The sequence below is a fragment of the Helobdella robusta genome, assembly GCF_000326865.2.
Source record: "Helobdella robusta unplaced genomic scaffold HELROscaffold_100, whole genome shotgun sequence".
Taxonomy (NCBI): domain Eukaryota; kingdom Metazoa; phylum Annelida; class Clitellata; order Rhynchobdellida; family Glossiphoniidae; genus Helobdella; species Helobdella robusta.
The window spans coordinates 128,721-149,377 of record NW_008703572.1 but is presented as its reverse complement, the minus strand read 5'-3'; the positions used below and the strand labels follow the sequence as shown (position 1 = coordinate 149,377).

General features: G+C 31.9%; 1 protein-coding gene across 1 annotated transcript; it reads left to right on the top strand.

Annotated features, from left to right (window-relative positions):
* Window positions 1–3,462: 3,462 nt before the first annotated feature.
* Window positions 3,463–6,296, top strand: HELRODRAFT_183151 (hypothetical protein; the record flags this gene model as incomplete). The annotated part of the gene is made up of 3 exons (XM_009012191.1): window positions 3,463–3,468; window positions 5,453–5,525; window positions 5,662–6,296. The coding sequence occupies 3 exons, from the start codon at window positions 3,463–3,465 to the stop codon at window positions 6,294–6,296; spliced, it is 714 nt and encodes a 237-aa protein (XP_009010439.1).
* Window positions 6,297–20,657: the final 14,361 nt, after the last annotated feature.

The window sequence follows — 20,657 nt, the reverse complement described above, 5'->3', positions numbered from 1 at the left end:
GGAGAGAGTAGGATCATCAAAAAAAGGCAAAAGTTTTTTTATTCTACGTAGATGAAAGTAAGAGCTTCTAGCAACACTATTAATCTGAGAAGAGAGAGACATAGTAGAATCAAAGATAAAATCTAGACTACGAAACTTATGAGAGACATCAAGAGTTTTAGAATCAGGTAAGATAATAGGAGGAATAGTAATTGAGTGTTTAGATTTATTAAAACAAATTAATTCAAACTTAGAAGGATTAAGTTTAAGACACATAGAGTCAGACCAAGCGATAATCGAAGAAAGACATAGAGATAAATTATGAAGAACACTATTGAGATTAGATGGAGGAAAAGAAGTATAAATGTAAGAATCATCAGCATATATTTGGCTAGAGAAAGAAAATTATTAATAATACGAGGTAGTTCAGATGTATAGAGTATAAATAGAAGAAGGCCAAGGATAGAACCCTGAGGTACCCCGAAAGTAAGAGTAGAGGAGTTAAAAGTAGAATTATTGAGAATAACAGAAGAAAAACGATTACAGAGATAAGAAGAAAACCAAGATAGACAAGAATCAGTAATATTAAAAGAAAGATGCAGCAGTCTCAAGAGAATAGTATGGTCAACAGTATCAAAAGCTGAAGAAAAGTCAAGAGCAAGAAGAAGAGTAAGATTACTATTGTCACTAGAGAGAAAGATATCATTGTGTATTTTAAATAAAGAAGTTTCAGTACTGCGAGCAGGTCTGAAACCAGATTGAGATACAGGTAGCAAAGAGTTAAAGTCTAAATAAGATGAGAGTTGATTAAAAACAATTTTTTCTATTATTTTAGAGATGAAAGTAATATTAGTTACAGGTCTATAATTAGATAAAGAGGTAGGATCTAGGGATGGTTTTTAAGAATAGGAATAACAATAAAATTCTTATAAGAAGTAGGAAATTTAGAGGTGGAAAGAGATAAATTAACTAATTTGAGAATGATTGGATAAAATATTGAAGAAAATTCTTTAAGTAAATTAGAAGGAAGTAGATCTAGAGAACAGGTTGTAGACGACATAGAATTAATAATTTTAGTTAGTTCTAAAAGATTTATTGGAGTAAATACAGAGAAAGATTCAGTAGTAATAATAGTGGAATTATTATCACAGATTTTTCAGATCATTTTCCGATCTTTTCCCTTTTCCAATCTAATTTGTCTGTTGTTAACCAGGATCCTTTAATTAAATGTAGATTAACAATTAATAGGATTAATAAAATTATAAGCTCACTTTCTTCTGTAGACTGGATCCATGTTACCACTGAAAATAATATAGATACTGCCTGCTCTTTATTGTATGTTAACATCATTAATACCTTAGACCCTCCTCTCCAAGCATTTAAGTGTAAAATCAAAAAACTATGGATCTCCGAAAAAATCTTATTTAAGTCAAGGCAGCAAAACAAATTGTTTAAGAAATATAGAGCTGATCCAAATCTAAAATATTTAACGACATATAAAAAGTTCGGAAATAATTTTACCAATTACAAAAGTTGTGTTGAAAAAACATTTTATAACAATAAGTTTCTAGAGTACAAAAGTGATATTAAACAGCAATTGAATGTAATAAAAAAGCATACTAAATACTAAAAAAGACTAACTAAATATACACAAAATAAAAAGCAATAATTTATTAATTGAAAACAAAAATGAAATTTGCAACATTTTTAATAACTATTGCATAAGCATCATCAAATCACTGTTACAAAATAATATTAATGCTACACAAAATAATCTCGACTATAACTTTATAAATACTTTGTGCTACAAATATGAAAAATAAAAAAAAATTTTCTCACGATCAATCAAGCAATTACTTAATTAAACATATAATTAATAAAATAGCCGTTTTATTCACAAACATCTGCAATTCTTCGTTGTCTCAGGGGATTTTCACAGAATGTTTCAAAACCTCCAGGTTCATACCAACTTACAAAAAAAGTGATAGGCTGAATGTATCAAACTATCGACCTACCTCTCTCCTCTCACCTCTGTCTAAAATTCTGGAAAAGGTGTTTATGTAAATTAACTTAATTTTTCAATTTAAATAATATCATTCATGACAGGCAATATGGCTTTTAAGCCAACCATTCAACTGAACTTGCGATTTTAGAGTTTGCGCAGAGTGATGCAAAATTTGAATGAGAAATTTTAAACGGTCGGTATCATCATCGACCTATCAAAGGTTTTTGATCTTATCAACCACTGTAAGCTTTTAAAAAAGCAGAAACCATGTGGCGTTAGAGGAGTGGCACTCTCGTTATTTACCACTTACCTAAAAAATAGACAACAATATGTTAAAATTTACGGGAGCAACTCTGATAAACTCGGTATTAATGCCGGAGTCCCATAGGGGTCAATTTTTAGGCCATTGCTCTTTACGATATTCACAACGATCTTTGCAAGACTCCCACTATTGCCAAATTTTTGCTCTGCAAACGATATGACCATTTATTTTTATACAAAGAATCCACATGAAGACTTAGCAATGTTAAATAACAACTTTAACTGCAGCGCCAATTGGTTTTCTATAAATGGCCTAGTAGTAAACTATTCTAAATACACTCATGTAATATTTGGCTCAAAAAAAGTCACAAATTGCATTAGTGACCTGAAAATAACCATAAATGACATTATAATTCCACTTTCAACTGAAACTAAATTTCTTGGCATGGTGATTAGGGATAACTTGTCATGGGATCATCATATTAATTAAAACTATATCACTAAAGTAAAAAAAAGTTAATAGAGACATACTATTTAACCTTTACCTTTCACTGATATATCCCTATTTTGTATATTGCAATCCTCTCTGGGGTAATAGTCCCGATTCACATCATATTCAAATCGGGTTATAATGTCATTTATGGTTATTTTCAGGTCACTAATGCAATTTGTGACTTTTTTTGAGCCAAATATTACATGAGTGTATTCAGAATAGTTTACTACTAGGCCATTTATAGAAAACCAATTGGCGCTGCAGTTAAAGTTGTTATTTAACATTGCTAAGTCTTCATGTGGATTCTTTGTATAAAACTCAGAACTCAAAATCGGGTTATTCGACTGATTCTTTTTTCTACCCACATTGCAGTATTACTACATATTACAAGGTTTTGAACATTATGGATGTCAAAAACATACACGTATATTTTCTAGCCATATTTATGTTTAAATTTTTGCAACAAAAACTACCGCGTTTCTTTTTTTAATTTTTTTTACATTAACATCCAAAGTGCAATTGAAAGCATTAAGAAGCACGAATGCTTTTTACTTTAGACCTCAAAAAATTAAGTTAATTAATTCAAGTCTGAGAATAACAAGGCCTCGAGTTTGGAATAAAAAAAAACCCAAGGGAAATAAAAAAGAAATATCACCTTAGTTCATTTATTTAAGAATAAACTTAAACGGTTTTCTTCTTATTAAAATAAAAATACGAAGAAGGTATGGAGGTACATATTGATGTGTATGAGTAGATATGAATGTGTATGAGTGGACATAAATGTGTATGAGTAGACCTAAAAGTGTATGAGTGGATATGAATATTTTCCAATATTTCTATAATCTCCACGTGTTTCACGTTATCAAAAGTTTTGAAGTAATCGACAATACACATAAACAAGTCTTTCATCGCTTGTTCGACAAAAATACATTTGACATTTGAAATTTCAGATCTTATTTTGCTTCGTGTTCATATCATAATAATTCTCAGAAGATGTTTTTTTAGATAACTCATCAAGATAATTGTTCGATGTAGTTAACATTCGTTTATATTAGGTTTTTCAGGCAATGCAATAAATGTTGACTTGGATAGATCTTTAAAAATTTCGCCTCTGTTATATATCATTCAAAATTTCTCACTTTTTCAATGCCAAATTTATCAAAGCATTTATTTTTTCAACAACTATCTCATCTAGACCTGATGCTGTATTGGATTTCTTTTTGGAAAGAGCGGCACAAACTTCAGATCTAAGTATCTTTGGTCTTTCTACGTCTTTTTTAATAGGAAGCTTTTCACCATTGATATCATCAAAAAGATCGTTAATGTATTCAGACTATCTTTCAAGTACATATTTTTAATCTTAAATTATTTTATCTGATTTAGCTTTACACTGATTTAGCTTTACTTTTTGTGTCTTTGAAAAAATAAACAAATAAATAAATTTTGTGTATCGAGAAACGGTACAAGTCCTTTTTCCAGAAACCTTCTAAATGTTTAGACATTTCTTTGTCCAAAAGTACACTTACTCCTCGTTCGTGTGAATAACCTACAGAGTAGATAAATGTGCTTTCTTCAAAAGTAATGACACCTGATTTTTTCCACCGAGTTACGCTCAAACTGTAATTCATTCTTTTCATTTCTTGTTTTAAGTTCTCAAATTTTCCAGTTAGGAACAACGTTCTAACGTTCCCTGTTGCCAGAGGGAAAAGTGTATTCAACGTGTCACTATCATGATTCTTTTTTATTTGGTTTGTGTTTGTCAATAGTTTTTTTTAGCAAAAGTTGTGGTCAGTAGTTTGCCATTACTTGCTGTCAACTATTTATACTTCTATATGAGATGAATCATGACAAATAAAATTATATAAGATAAATAAATAAGTCAAATTAGTAAATAAAAATATAAGAATGGATTAATCGATATAAAATACTTGAAGTCAATGTGTAATAATTAAAATTAAAGATAATCCAAAAAATAATGCATGAAAATCAATAAAAGTAATTATCAAAAAAAGCCAATATAATAAAATTATAAAATGAAATTGTAATAATTTAATGCAATATACATATAATTTAAACTATGAAAATGAAAATACATAAAATAATATTACTAATAATAATGTTTTTCAATAACGTTTTTAATAACTTCATAATATCTAACGTTCAAGAATTAAATATTTCATATTAAACAGAGTAAAATAAGATAAAATAAATGAATTGTAATAATAGGTCAATAGCACATTAAACATACTGTTAAAGGCTAGAAATTGTTAAGCATGCATTGAGGAATGAACAGTTTGTAAATTAATTAGAGAGTTGTAAATTATTTAAAGGGTTGTAAATTCATTTATGAACGTGACACTTTTATTTGGGACATTTACAAGCACATCGATAGCTGTATAAACAACGAAGAAGCAGAGAAGAACAATCAGGGAAGAAGAGAGCGAGAAATAAAATTGAGTGGTAGCAGTTGAACTATAAGAGAGATTCGATGCGAGGTTGTAAATGCGATTTATGTAGTTATTTAGTCTAAATTATTGTTTTTATTACTGCTAGCATTCAAATAAACGTTCAACTTAATTTGCGTTTAAAGTAGTTGTGTTCATCTATCGAAAATCTTAAACCTACGGATAAACGAACTCTTGATTATCGTTGGAAGGTACAACAAGGAGTTGGAGATAAAGAAATTATTAAAGTTATAACATCGCTGTTGGTAGTTACGAGGTCAAGGGGTTACAACACTGGTGTCAGAAGTGGGATCTTCAGGAGGTTACAACACTGGTGTCAGAAGTAAGATTTTTGATAGCTTGAAACTCACTGCAGTGAAGAATACCAGTGCTAGAGGAAATCAATATAATTAGTCTGAAGAAAGAAACTACAGAGACCAATCGAGTCCCCTGTTCTAGCAGCACTCAACGGACAACAGACGAAAACGAGCAAAGATCAAATTCTAAGAGACGAACAACACGAATTTGTTCACGTTTGACATGCAATTGTGCGGAAATAAAGGCTGATATCGACCGTCGAGCAGAAAAGCAATTTGCGGAAATTATGACTTATACCGACCAGCAGTTCGCGGAATGTAAGGCTTATGAAGACCGTCTAGCAAAAAATCTGATGACGACCGTCGAGCAAAAAAAAATTTGTGGAATAAAGGCTGAAATAAATAAACAAAACGCTGAACTGACGACAAAAATTGATCAACGGATAGCCGAATCAAGAGAAAGGAGAGCCGAATTACGAGCTGCCAATGGAATAATACAAACCTTTGAAAGAACATCATCTAGCAAAGAGACAGTTGAAACAGCTATACCAGAAACGGCTACACAAAAGTCGGCAATTATTCTACCAGCGTATTCACCAACGGATGATGTCGACTGCGATGCATGTGACAACTACGATGCACGTGATATCTGCAAATCTGCAATGCACGTGACAACTATGAAGCACGTGTTGACGGACAGAAAGGCAGTCATCACGTTGATGAAGAGGAAGATGACAATAATGAAACGAATTACATCAATCCTGATGACATTGGGAAGTAATCGGCAGATAGATTGACGAAAAGAATTTGTCGAATGATAATGTTGACTTATAAAGCACCCTGGCAAGCTACTGAGGCGCTCTTGAAACAAGAAAACATTCTCTGTCAGACGTTTAAAAACGCTCTATCGAAATAAAATGTTTTTAATAACGACTTGAATGACTGTGTATAGCTGAAGTTCTTAATCTTTGGCGGAAGCGAATTTCAAACGTGAGGAGCAGCTTGTCGGAATGTACGACCAGCAATATTGTTTGTTGTTTTATGCTGATGAAACGTAGAGAAATGGCAGAGTGAAGTTGACGATTGTTTGTATTTCTATGTAGAATATCACCGAGATACGACGGTAAATGCGAGATTAAAAGTTTGAAGACGACGACAGCTATTTTAAATAAAACTCGAAAGTGAAATAGAAGCCTATGGAAGTTCATTAGATTCGACGAGGTCGTTGATAACAGGCAATGTAACGGTGTATTTGAATTGAGTACTACTCTAGCGGCTTTATTCATTATTCTCTGGAGACGTAATTTTTGACTTTTAGATATTCCATATAACACAGGACTGGGCATGCCACAGAGGCAGATTGTGATGTTGAGGTGAAAACATGGCTTCGGAATGCACCGGACAGGTATGGTGGAAGAGCCAAAAGGGAACAAGCCAAAAGCAGCACATAGATACTAGTTTTATATATATATATATATATATATATTATGTGTGGGGTTAAAGTGAAAAATAGCAGGAGCAGCACAGAGCTGATGTCTATGATAGGACTGAATGAGGACATTGTGACATTGAAAAGGAGATCGAGATTGCGGTGGTATGGACATGTGTTGAGAAGTGATGAAATGGTCGGGATTAGGCGAGCGTTGGAGTTTGAGGTTGAAGGAGCGATTAGAATGGAGAGAGCAGGTGGAGAAAGACAGAGTGAAAGCGGGGTTGCGTGATACTGAGGCTAGTGACAAGATGTGAATGGCGTCGAGAGGTATTTCTGTTTCATTATAGGTAGCCAAACGGCAACCCCCGATCTCGGAGAAAATGTCGTCTAAACGTGTGTTGTTGTTGTATATATATATATATATATATATATATATATATATATAATCGTATAATTTCAAATATTTTGTTTACTAATTTCAATGAACCTTTGCGTTTTTATTTCGTTACTTTTATTTTATTTTAATATATTAAAAAATACAACTAATTAACTATTAATAGAATTTATTTAAAATATATATTGCACTGATGATGACTTTACGTCGAAATAGATCTATATGCATAACTTTAATAATAATATAAAAAATAAACGATTATAAAAATGGGATCTTGCTTGATTAATTTTAACAATTAAAATCATAAACGATTATAAAATGGATTTCAACATTTTGAATAGACTTAATTGTAAAGAACTAGTTCAAAATATTAGAAAATCAACCATAAAACTTGTTAATGCTGAATCGTCGGTGGATTTTTTGAACAACTGTATAGAACTTGGTCTTCTTCCTAATTTTACCAAACTAACCTCGACCAGCCGATCAAGCTTAACTACCGAGCAAGAACGTGAGCAACGCCTACTACATCTTAATCGGGAGTTAGATAATAAACGACATATTGTGAACGATATTACAACTAATTTAAACAATTTGAATCAAAATTTTAACAACCTTTGCCAATTTTTATGTAGGATATTTAGAAAGCGAAACTTTCAAAAAACATCCGGAACTTAAACCACATATCTATATACGTTACGTAGACGACATTTTTATCTCATATAGCAATCCAGACTATGTTCAACAACTCTTAATGATCTTCAACCAGTCAAAAATTAATTTCACAATAGAACACGAAGCTAATAGATCTCTACCATTCCTTGATGTTCTTGTTAAACATGACAACCATAATTTTACAACTTCTGTTTACATAAAAAATACCAATAAAGGCATCTGCTTAAATGGAATAAGTGAGTGCACTGAAGATTATAAAATCAGCACAATTAGATCATTCATCAATCGCGCATTTACACACTCGACAACAGTTGAACATGCTCAATCGGAAATCAAACGTGTCACTAAATTACTTGTTAACAATAACTACGACCTAAATCAGATTGAAAAAGTCATTATTCAAGTTAACAATAAATTCAATAACAATAACAACAACAATAACAACAATGATAGATACAACAACATCAACGGCATCTGTAATAACCCTGAAAATAATAGCAACGAAAATAACAATGTCGACACCCATAACAACAATAAGAAGGATATTATACTGTACTACCGTAATTTCATGTCTTCCTCTTATAAAATCGATGAATTGATAATGAAGAATATAATAAAAAACAATATAATTCCTACAGATCCTAATGATAAAATCAAACTAAGGATTTTTTATAAAAACACTAAAACATCAAACCTCATCTTAATAAATAATTGCACACCACGTGTTGAATCACAACCGAAACGTAGTCATGTCATATATAAATTTTCCTGTCCAGTTGACGATTGTATGCGTCTAAAATCATCATATATCGGCATGACTACCACGGATTTATCACGGAGATTGACGATGCATAAGAGAGAAGGTGCCATTAAAACCCATCTCCTTGACAAACACAACACAACAATCACCAGAGGTATACTAAATGACAACACAACCATCATCTATAGTACCCAACAATATCAAAATCTTAAACTCGCTGAAGCCATTCTAGTAGAAATGCAAAAACCTACATTGAACAACCAACAACAAATTAAAACAACTCTCCCTACGCATAGATTAATTAACAACGTCAACATTGTTGCTAATAATTTTAACGTCATCGATAATAATAATAATAATAATACTTTTAATAACAATGATGACGACGACAACAACAATACAAACAACGATAGCAACAACAACAGCAACAATAAAAAGAACAACAACTACAACAACAATAATAATAATGGTAATGATGATGATGATGATAATAATAATAATAATAATAATAATAATTATAATAATAATTAATAATATTAATAATAATAATAATAATAGAAACGATATTCTAATTAATTTCGCGCTTCAAATTTGTGACATTGTTGGTTGCCATCTTGACAACGGCCACGTAGCATGAACAATCGTATAATTTCAAATATTTTGTTTACTAATTTCAATGAACCTTTGCGTTTTTATTTCGTTACTTTTATTTTATTTTAATATATTAAAAAATACAACTAATTAACTATTAATAGAATTTATTTAAAATATATATTGCACTGATGATGACTTCACGTCGAAATAGATCTATATGCATAACTTTAATAATAATATAAAAAATAAACGATTATAAAAATGGGATCTTGCTTGATTAATTTTAACAATTAAAATCATAAACGATTATAAAATGGATTTCAACATTTTGAATAGACTTAATTGTAAAGAACTAGTTCAAAATATTAGAAAATCAACCATAAAACTTGTTAATGCTGAATCGTCGGTGGATTTTTTGAACAACTGTATATATATATATATATATATATATATATATATATGTATATGTATGTATGCTTGTATGTGTATATATATGCATCTTATAATATGCAATATCTTTATTATCAAAGTCAGTAACTTTATTTGGTTAATTTGTTGGCATTAAATTAATGTATTTCATTTTCTTTCACTCATTTTAAAGACTGGTCGTGGTTATGAATGTTTTGACTTTTATAAATTTCTATGAATTTCTGTACATAATATGATGACATAATTTTTAAAAAATAACTACACTTAGAAGTTTTTGAATTATTTTGTTTAATTTTAGATTTTCAGCTAGTTTCTGTTACTAAACTAAATTATTTATGTTCTGGTTTTACCGGGAAATTTACTATCTGAATATATATATATATATATATATATATGTATGTATATATATATATATGTATGTATATATATATATATATATATATATATATATATATATATATATATATATATATATACTTGTTATTTTGCAAATAATAAAAATAATAAGATGTTATTGTCTAATATGTAATATTTATTTAAAAAGTGGGCCGATGTCGGCAGTAAAATTCGGACCTATACCGGAATGATTACGGGTGATGGTAATAAAATCCGGGTCGATGCCGCATCGAATACGGGTGCTGGCAATAAAATCTGGTCCAGCGCCGGCGCGAATACGACTTGTTGGCGCAAAAATCCGGGCCGATGTTTGCGTGACGATTACGAGCCGGTGCCGGAACTTTTGTCACATCCATCTCCGTTTTGCTGCTGTGGACTGTCAACAAGCCAGCATTCGGCCAGCATTTTACCGGAAAATTTTGCTATCTGGGATGGTTTAATGTTAGCTGACTAATTGTTGAACGTAAATAAATTTTAATCGCCGAAGAACGGAAAACGATCTTTCCGAGCTGCATGTTGTCACAGGAATTGTAAGAAATATTTTAATAAGTCGAGAAAGTTCTTCTAGCATTTCATTCAAACCGTGTCCGTTTGTATCTTTCAAAACGTTGACAATGTCAGTGACTGAGGTAATAGATAAATTTCGTTGCTTAACATGTTGAAATATAAATTTAATCTGTCTTTTGACACCTCTGGATATAATTCAGTCAGCAATATAATTCAAGTGACTACTGTCAGTTGTTGCTGCATGTAAAATTTTTGATTCCAAATCGTCAATTTATTTGAAACCATCAGAATTGAATCTAGCATAAAGTGAAGAGATAGCGGCATAAACGATCTCTGAATACATTTTTTTTAATAATTGCGAAGTGTCAAATACATGAACGTTTTCGTTACCATCAGTAAAACGCTTTTTACTATGCAATATGTTATTTAATATAGTTGAAATTAGATCAGCTCTCTCGGAAGTTTTTGATGATTAATTATCCATAAATAAGCTAATATCCAGCCAATATAGTTATAAGAAAATAAAAACTGAAAATATAAACATTTTCAAATGTTAAGGGGGCTCAAGATAGGCTTGAGCCCGAAAGATTAAATATTGGGAGGGCTCGAGTCCGAAAGCCCGTACAAGTCGCCACCAGTGATAAGTAATTAAGTAGCTATTGTTTATGAATGTTTGGTATTTGTGTGAGTGTTTGTGCATGTATTGTGGGTGTGTAAGTATACGAGCTGTTTTTAATGAAAATGAATTTTAATGATTTGGTTGTTGGTGTGTGATGCTTCTGAATGATAGATAAGGGTCCAATTGATTCTATTTGTCGGTTATCATTGAAATGTAAATTGCATGTTGATGAATTTTGTTTTTGTTAAGTGTTAACACGAGTTTGAATGAAAAAGTTTGTACAAGCGTGGAGGGGTGTGGTTTTGTATGAATAGTATTGGATCAATTGTGTTTGTTTATTTATCGGTTTTTGACATACTGTGTATGTATTCTACTCTACTTTGTGTTTTATTAGGTGGGTTGGCTACTTTTGTTTTTGTTTGCTAGTGATTTTGTTGATGAATGGTTATTATGTATTGTTTCTTCCAATTATTTATTTGCTTTATTGTTAACATCCAAGCTGTCGTTTTTTTGCTTTGTGTCTGTTAGCGCCTTTGAATCCATATTACAAGTTTTCTTATAATTATATTGATAATACCTGCTTATTATTATCGTAAAAACATACATGAAATAAAAGAAATAATAATTGTCAATGATAATCAAAATAAAAAAATTATATATACAGTAAAATGTTATGAAATAATCTCCGAAGCCCGTCATGTTATAAAAAGAATGTGTTTAACGAGACCAGATTAGTCTTAAATGATTCAATTAATTTGCATTTCTATCACAGTAAATACTATATGACGACAAAATTGCTGCATAAATAAGGTTGTTGATAAATTCATCAGTCCTTATTAAGTTAATGAGAGACAAATCGAAAGTATTAAAACAACCTAATAGGGATATTTCAAATGTATTAATTATAAAGTTAGAGTGTTTATAACTATCGGTCAAATAATTTTGCAAATTATGGGAGTATCTGCTTCGCCACTTTATAGTCCTTTGATTTCAGGAAGTTTGTATCATATAAAAATCTGTGCGTTCCTACTTTATTGGCTCCAGGAGATCAATTTGAAAACATGCTACTTTGAAAACGGTAAGTGATTCAAAATGAATAAAAAAGTAGTTAAAAAGTTTGTTTTTTCATATGAATAAGTTAATAAATAATGATAAAAATACGATACGAAATATTGAAAAATTGAAACAGAAACTGATCAAATCTGAAAATTCAGCCATAATTTTAACAATTGTATCTAAGGCAGTCTCAACCCTAATTTCATGAATATATATAATATACGTATATATGTATATATCTTTCCAAGTTTCCAAGTATGAAATGGGACAGAAATGCACATAATAAAATTTGCTTTTTTTTAATAAAAATTTTTCATTTTAAATCAAATTATGTCCATATATTTTTATTAACTTTAGCCATTTTAGATGTAACTGTCTTATTCTCTTGCTATTGAAACCTGGATCTCGGAAGTCAGTGAACTATTAAAAAGCTATTTTGAAAAATTGAATTTTTCTTCAAAATTCAAAAGTTGTTTAAATTTTGATAGTCAATGGAAGTAAGAATTGAGAAAAAAAATAGTCAATGAGGGTGAGGTCTGGCAAGTACGGTAGGCGACAGAGTTTTCAACTACTCAAGCAGCTTTGACACAGTGCCACATTCCACACTACGGCATTTGAGCGAGCGTTATGGTGCAGGTTAATTGGAGTCATTCGAATAAATAAATAAATATACCGCTTTAATCGCAAGATTTTTTTTGTTTCGTTTTGTCGATGATATTAAACATCCGCAGTGATCAATTTGCCAGGTTTCATGAGAATGGCGTACAGGACACCCGAGCCAGACATCAGCTTCTTCTGGTTGACTTTTAGTTTTGAACAGCATGTTGATGGTTCACCTTTATATTATTACAATATTGCGATGAACGTTTACAATTAGGATCTATTTTGTTTGAGAGGTAGTTTGTTTTTGTTGCAAACAGGAAGATAAAAACATGCGTCGAGTTTTTGTTTCTTTTGTGCATGGTCAATTCATGCTGAAATCCACATGTCCGGCTTTTTCCTTTTACCATTTCTGTGCCAGATGAGTCAAGATTGTAGGCTCTAATATATTAATAATAGTTGGTGCACTTTTACAGTAATTCATTTCTAAAATGAGCGAAAATTTTTAAATTAACATACTACCGCCACTTTTGCAACAATTTGAATATTAAACACACTACTGATTTTTGGTAACAAACTGCCTGTCGTGTAGTGCCCGTATTGGCAACACACAAATTTTGCTGAAATGTGCGTTAGATAAAGAAAGGATATTCTTTTCAATTCTTAGGAAAAACGCATTTCATACAAAAAACGGTGATTAAATAAGGTTGTGTGCAGTTGAAATAAATAACATTTGTGTGCTTCTTTCATGATTGACAACCAGATAATATACTTTTTAATTATAATTTTTTAATTTTCAATAATTTAATGAATAATTGATTTTTGTAATTTTGAAAACTGTTCATTTCACATTCTTCCATTTTATTATCTGACGCTGTAATTTTGAAAACTGTTCATTTCACATTCTTCCATTTTATTATCTGACGCTTTTTGTTTTCAAACAACCACACAATGAAAACAAATATATTTATTTACAAATTCCATTTCTGTAATTTTGGAGATTATATTTGATTCAATTTTTGTAATCTCGACATTTAATTTCTAAATGATCGTGGTTATTTTTTCAAAGCAATCAATAAAATCTTACAAAGTCTTCGAATACAGTAAGAATTTGCAAATTTTCAAATCCGAAAAGTTAGCTCAAATGCTGAGTTCTTTTGAAATATTTTATAATTGTGCAAATATGAAATTATGATAAAAAAATACAAAAATGAAAAATGGTCTATCTAACAGCTAATAAATAAAAGTAGGTTGCACCGACACATGTAAAATAATCTTTAAAAATTTTAACGAAAGTGAAAATCGGTATGAATCATGAGAAATTTTGCTGCAAAATTTTTATCAAACAAATAAAATTTTTAGAATGAGTTGATGAAAACTTGGATGTCAAAAAATGGGTAAACTTCAACCTAAAAACTTAACAGGTTAAAAACTTAACGTCGCATTTTTATTATTTTATCAAAAGAATGCCACATAAATATTAATTACACACAAACTCCCAAAATACCACGAATTGATTGGTTTACAACTGATATTAAAAGATGTAAATGATGTTGAACCGTTTAACTGACTAAGAAATTTAAGCAGAACAATTAAATAAATCTGTAAACTATAACAGTAAATTTTTCAATCGATTAATCAGCCATTCAGTTTTCTGTAAAATGTCTAAATACATGAAACAAAAATAATAACAATAATAATTAAAGAATTAAAAAACTTGGCCAAGTAGATGATTTAAAAACCCCGGTAACAAGTCTGCAGCTTCGTCTGCAATAGGATTGACTTCTGCAATGTGATGATGTTTGGGGGATCAACCTGTCGCTGCAAGATGAGTTTCAATCAGTTTAAAATGCAGCTGTCAGACTGTTTGCTGGTGTCTTGAAATTTGATCCAATATTTTAAAACATCAGAGATGAACTGCACTGGCTTCGTACGCCAAAAAGAGTACAATTTAAACTAACTCTTCGTGTAGGAGATTGTTTGGCCGGAGATGCTCCAACCTACCCAAGGGAACAGATTCATTCAGTTTCAAAAACTCAATTCAGGGATCGACTTTGATCGTCCTCCAGTGACCTTTTTGTTCCAAAATTAAAATCTTATTTTGAGAAAAGAAGATTTTACAATATTATCACACTCTTCTGACAACAAATAACTTAATAAATTCATTTATAAGAATTTTTCAATATCATTATCTGGTTGTGAACAACTAATCTCTCCCATCTCGGTCAAACGCAGTGGGCTGCAGAGCGATTCTTTTTAACATTGCTGTTCAATTTTTTTAACCCACTGATAAAATTGCAAAAAAACAAAGAATACCAGCTATGTGACTGCGTATTTATTTGCCACATGTTCGAGAATTGTGTAACGCACTGTCAGTTTTTTAGGCAGATACGCTAGAATTATTAGTTCTTCAGGCAGCGATAGTTGTAGTTTCTGATGTTTTAAAACATGAACTCGAAGTGTTTCGTTAAACCAAGAGCTCTCGAAACGACAATGGCAAGAATCATTTCATAGTTTATGGCAATCAACGGTGAAAACATTGTACGCGATACTTAAACGAACATTAATTAAATAGCTAATATAATAATTGTTAAATTTCTTGTCACGTAGATCGTTTAATTAATTGATATAATATTGAAAGACATTAAAATAAGAGAAGTAAACTAAGCAACGTTTTCGACTTGCTTATTATCCACCGGATTAACAGAAAAGGAAAAAGTGAAGTTACATACAAAGCAAAGAACATTTGGTCCAAAGAAAAATAAATGTATATTATAAATCATAATGTTTTAATATAAAACTTAATACCTTCTCATTTTATTTAAAGTATTAGATGACCTTAACCTAAATTTTCTGAAGACCCATCGCACACACCAGATTCTTTAGTCTTGGTCCTACCATTGGTTTTGTCAGAGCATCAGCAACTTGAAGTTCTGTCGCAACTCGTTCAACTGAAACTTCTTCTTCTGCAACTTTTTCTCTGACAAAGAAATGTCTAATGTGGATGTGCTTTGTTCTTCTGTGAAGTTCTGGATTGTGTGCTAAACGAATTGCTGCTTCATTGTCGACAAAAATTTCTGGCTTTTTCTTTAGATCTACAATGTCGTTCAACAATCGTTTGAGCCATATCACTTCACGAGCTGCTTCACTTGCGGCAACGATTTCTGCTTCAGTAGTTGAAATCGCAACTGAGGGTTGACGTTGGCTAAACCAACTGATCACGCTTCCTCCAAACGTACAGATTAATCCTGATGTCGATCTTCCACTACATTTATCTCCTTCATGATCTGCATCACTGTAGGCTATAAGTGTAGGTCAGTGCTATAAGGCGTGCGGGTTCGCACGGCGAACACGCTGTTGAGATGCTATAAGCCGTGAAAAATCCGCACGGCGAATTGAACATGTTAATGCTGTAAGGCGTGAGGCCGCAAGGCGAATTCGACGTTGAGATGCTATAAGGCGTGCGATTCGCGGTAAATACGACGCTTGAAATTATAAATCGTGAGACATCTGCACGTCGAATTCGACGTTAAGATGCTATAAGGCGTGCGAATTACGAGCGGGCGAATACATTTGAAAGGTGTAAAGCGTGAGACTAGCACTACGAATTCGACGTTAAGATGAAAATAAAAAAATAACCCTAACCCGCAAGCCGAATTCGACGTTGAGATGCTATAAGGTGTGCGAATCACGAACGGGCGAATACGACGTTTAAAATCATAAATCTTGAGAAACCCGCACGTCGACTTTGAGATGCTATAAGGCGTGCGAATCACAAACGGGCAAATACGACGTTCAAAATTATATATCGTGAGGAACCCGCACGTCGAAATGTTATGAGGCGTGCGAATCACGAGTGGGCGAATACGACGCTTAGACGGTGAAAAGCGTGAGATTCGCACGACGAATTCGACGTTGAGATGGCCGAAGTCTGTACAACAAAGTTGACGCTATTTTGACGATACAGGACGCAGTCAAAGCGCAAAATTTAACGTTTATTAAGACAATATAAAGCATTAAGTGTCGTATAGTAACACACACAGACAAACACACATATTTACACAGTAATGCACACGGGTTCATTGTTCATGTGTTAAGACGAAACAGTTACCAAAAGACCCAAGATTGTTATATCAACACTGTCGACAAAACCACGTCCCTTTTGGTAGCCTTTTCATTTCAATACATGAATAGTGAGTGGTACCAATTTACGCAGCCATCACACTGCACCCCCCGAAGTACGAGTTTGGTTGTCTCTTCCAGAGTGATGTCTACAAACAACACAAACATACAAATTTTGTCCAATTGACCACATCTTATTTTCTAATTTTGTCCATGCTTCATTGGAAAAGTATTGTTTTAAGGTGGACATATTAGCACGGTCATCTGTGCATCTTGGATCAATTATTTCTTTAACATCGTTAATTGATGCTATGCAATCCGTCTGAACACAGTTTTTGGCTGTTTCTTCAGATAACTATTAATAAACAAAATTTAATTACCATTAATCATTATTAAAAACTTCATTTTAATTTTTTAAAGTATTATTATCACTTGCAACATACAACAATAAACATAATTTTATTATCACTAATCATTATTAAATATTTCAATTTAATTTTTATTACTACCTTCCGATTTTTGCAGTATGCCACATTGACTGCTGCAGTGCAACCACACAACAAGGAAACTTTCTATCACATCAACACATCCACATTCACAAATCCATCTCCTAACTTTATGACTCGGAACTCATTTTTTCAAATTAGAGTGATAAAATAACAAATTTTATTTTATTTAATTAAATTATATCAAACAAAACAATAAAAATCAAGCGAATCTTCAAAGCCTCGTCGCTCACAACTGAAAGAAGAAGGAAAATGAACTCTTGCCAAAGATAATAAATAATAGTATTATGACGCGCAAATAAAAATTTATTTAAAAAAATTTTTTTTTTTAATTTATTTTCAATTGTAAGTAACGGAAATTTTTACAAATACTTTTTAAAATAATATTTGGCATAAAAAATAATTTTTGAACATATTTTTCGTACGCACGCCTTATAGCAGTCTAACAAGTTCATGGTCGGCGTGCGGCCCGCACGCCCGATAGATTTATCGATAAGGGTCTTGTTTTGACCAGACTTGTAAACAATACCGACCTCAGCTGTGCCTTGCAAATATCTGAAAATTTGCTTAACTTGGCCTACATTGGACTTGATGGGTTTCTCTAAACTTCTGGATGCTACTCCAACTGCATATGCAATATCTGGTCTTGTTCCCGTCATCAAGTACATCAATGCACCAACTGCTGATCTGTAAGGAAATTTCACTTCCTCGTGTTCATTTTTGTTTTCATTGAACTCCTCAGATTTTGAAATTGGAGTTGTACAGGATTTACACTGACTCATCCCAAACTTTTCAAGAATCATTCTTGTATAGGATGACTGACTGACATTAATATTTCCCTTCTCATCTTGATTAACCTCTAATCCAAGGAAATATGTTGCAGGTTTAGATGTTATCTTGAACTCTGACTTTAATTCTTTTTCAAATATTTTTAGTTCTTCTTTATCGGTTTCTGCAACTAGTCCATCATCAACATACAGTGCAAGTATGAGTTTCTTTCCTCCCTGTATTCTAATTAACATACAAGTATCTGCATCGCTTTGTTTGAAATGTCTCTTTTTCAAGAATTCAGCAAAGTGTTTGTTCCAACATCTTGGAGCTTGTTTAAGTCCATAGAGACTTCGCTTGAGTTTACAGACTCTTTCTGAATTATCTTTAAAAACCTTCAGGTTGCTCCATGTAAATATCTTCATCTAGTTTGCTGTATAGAAATGCTGTTGACACATCAAACTGCATGAGTGACATCTTTTCATTTGCAGCAACACTTAATAGTGTTCTTATAGTTGAACTTCTGACCACAGGACTATAGGTTTCTTCATAGTCAATTCCCTTTTTCTGAGAAAAACCTTTTACCACTAGCCTGGCTTTAAAACGTTCAACAGAACCATCTGGATTGTGTTTTACCTTGTAGACCCATTTGCATGGTATTGCCTTATGACCTTTTGGAAGACTTACCAAGTCCCACGTTTTATTTTCCTTTGATGACTGCATTTCACTGCTCATGGCTTTAAACCATTCATCTTTTTCATCACTTTGAATGGCATCTTTGTAGCTCACTGGTTCAAGTACTTCACATAATGCAAACATAACGAAAGGATCATAACGAGATGGCTTTTTGATATTCCTGTCACGTAAAACTATACTTTTGGTCTTTTGATTACAACAGTCTGATTGATCTTCTTCATCAGATGAAACTGAATTACGGTTGTGAACATCTTCATCAGTTGAAATATTTTCTTTAATCAAAGTTTTTTTATTTTCATCTTTGATTTCAACATCAATCGAAACTGTATCATCTGAACAACTTTCTTCTTGCAAAATCACTGAATTTGGTTTGACAACCTTCTCATCAAAAATAACATCTCTTGATCGATGCATTTTAACACGTTTCTTATTCTGATGTCCCATTCGTTCATGGTATAACTGCAATGCATCTTGATCATTGACAAAGTTAACTTCGACTTCAGAATTTAACGGTCTAACAGTTTTTGCAACAAGTTTGAACAAACCTCCATTGTTGTTTCTTATTCCAACAACATTTATCACATTGTCAATAAGTAGATGACAAATTACGCTTATGTATGTATATATGTAGCTGTTCTACCCGTGCAACGCGCAACGCCGGGTATTAAAAAGTTAATACAAAAGTCATATAATTGTATACATTTTATTTATCAGACACTTGAGCAAGTTACATGAAATTGACATGGAAAAAGCAAAATGTTTCTGAGTTTGTTCAAAAATTGACCGTGTGATTTGCTGCTGGTCATTGCAAAAACCTATCGGATTTTTCTAACGTTAGATCGTAAATCAATTGTCAAGTTTCTTGAGTTCAAAGCCAAAATTTTTATTCATTTAAGCATGATATCAATAGAACAGAAAAGCTTAGCTGAATCAATACTTTTAGAACAAAGACATTTATTATTCAAAATATTCAAATAACAAATATTCAAAAGCGTGCATTTGGAGTCCGTCCCACTAATAAATTTACTAACAGAGAATATTTTTTCATAATATTTGGCTGCACTCCGGATATCAGTCACAGTGAACAAATGACTCAGGTAGTTTGTTGAGTCAAAAAAGATACAACGGAAATAAATGAAAGGTTTATTGATTTTTTTCCCAGCTAGTGACCAAACAGATGAAGGTCTCAGTCAAATATTTTTTAAAAAATTAGACATATATGGACTTAACTTTGAAAATTGTAGGGATCGATCTTATGACAATGGGGCAAATATGGCGGAAAAATATAAAGAAGTCCAGTCCAAATTATTGCTGAAACACAAACTGGCATATTTTGTTCCGTATGCTCTCTCAATTTGGTTGGTGTTAATGCATCCAGTGCTACTATCAAAGCTTGGAACTTTTTCGGAACTTTGAACAGTTTGTTTTCCTTTTTGCAGTTTCAACTTCACGCTGGGAAGTTCTCAAAAAATGTCTGATAACATTGAAACCTAAAAGGAAAACAAGATGGTCTGCAAGATTAGATGCGGTCGAAGTTGTATATAAACATTATAGTAAAATGATGCAGGCTCTAGAAGAGCTTAGAAATCCTGATCTCTCAACTCCTT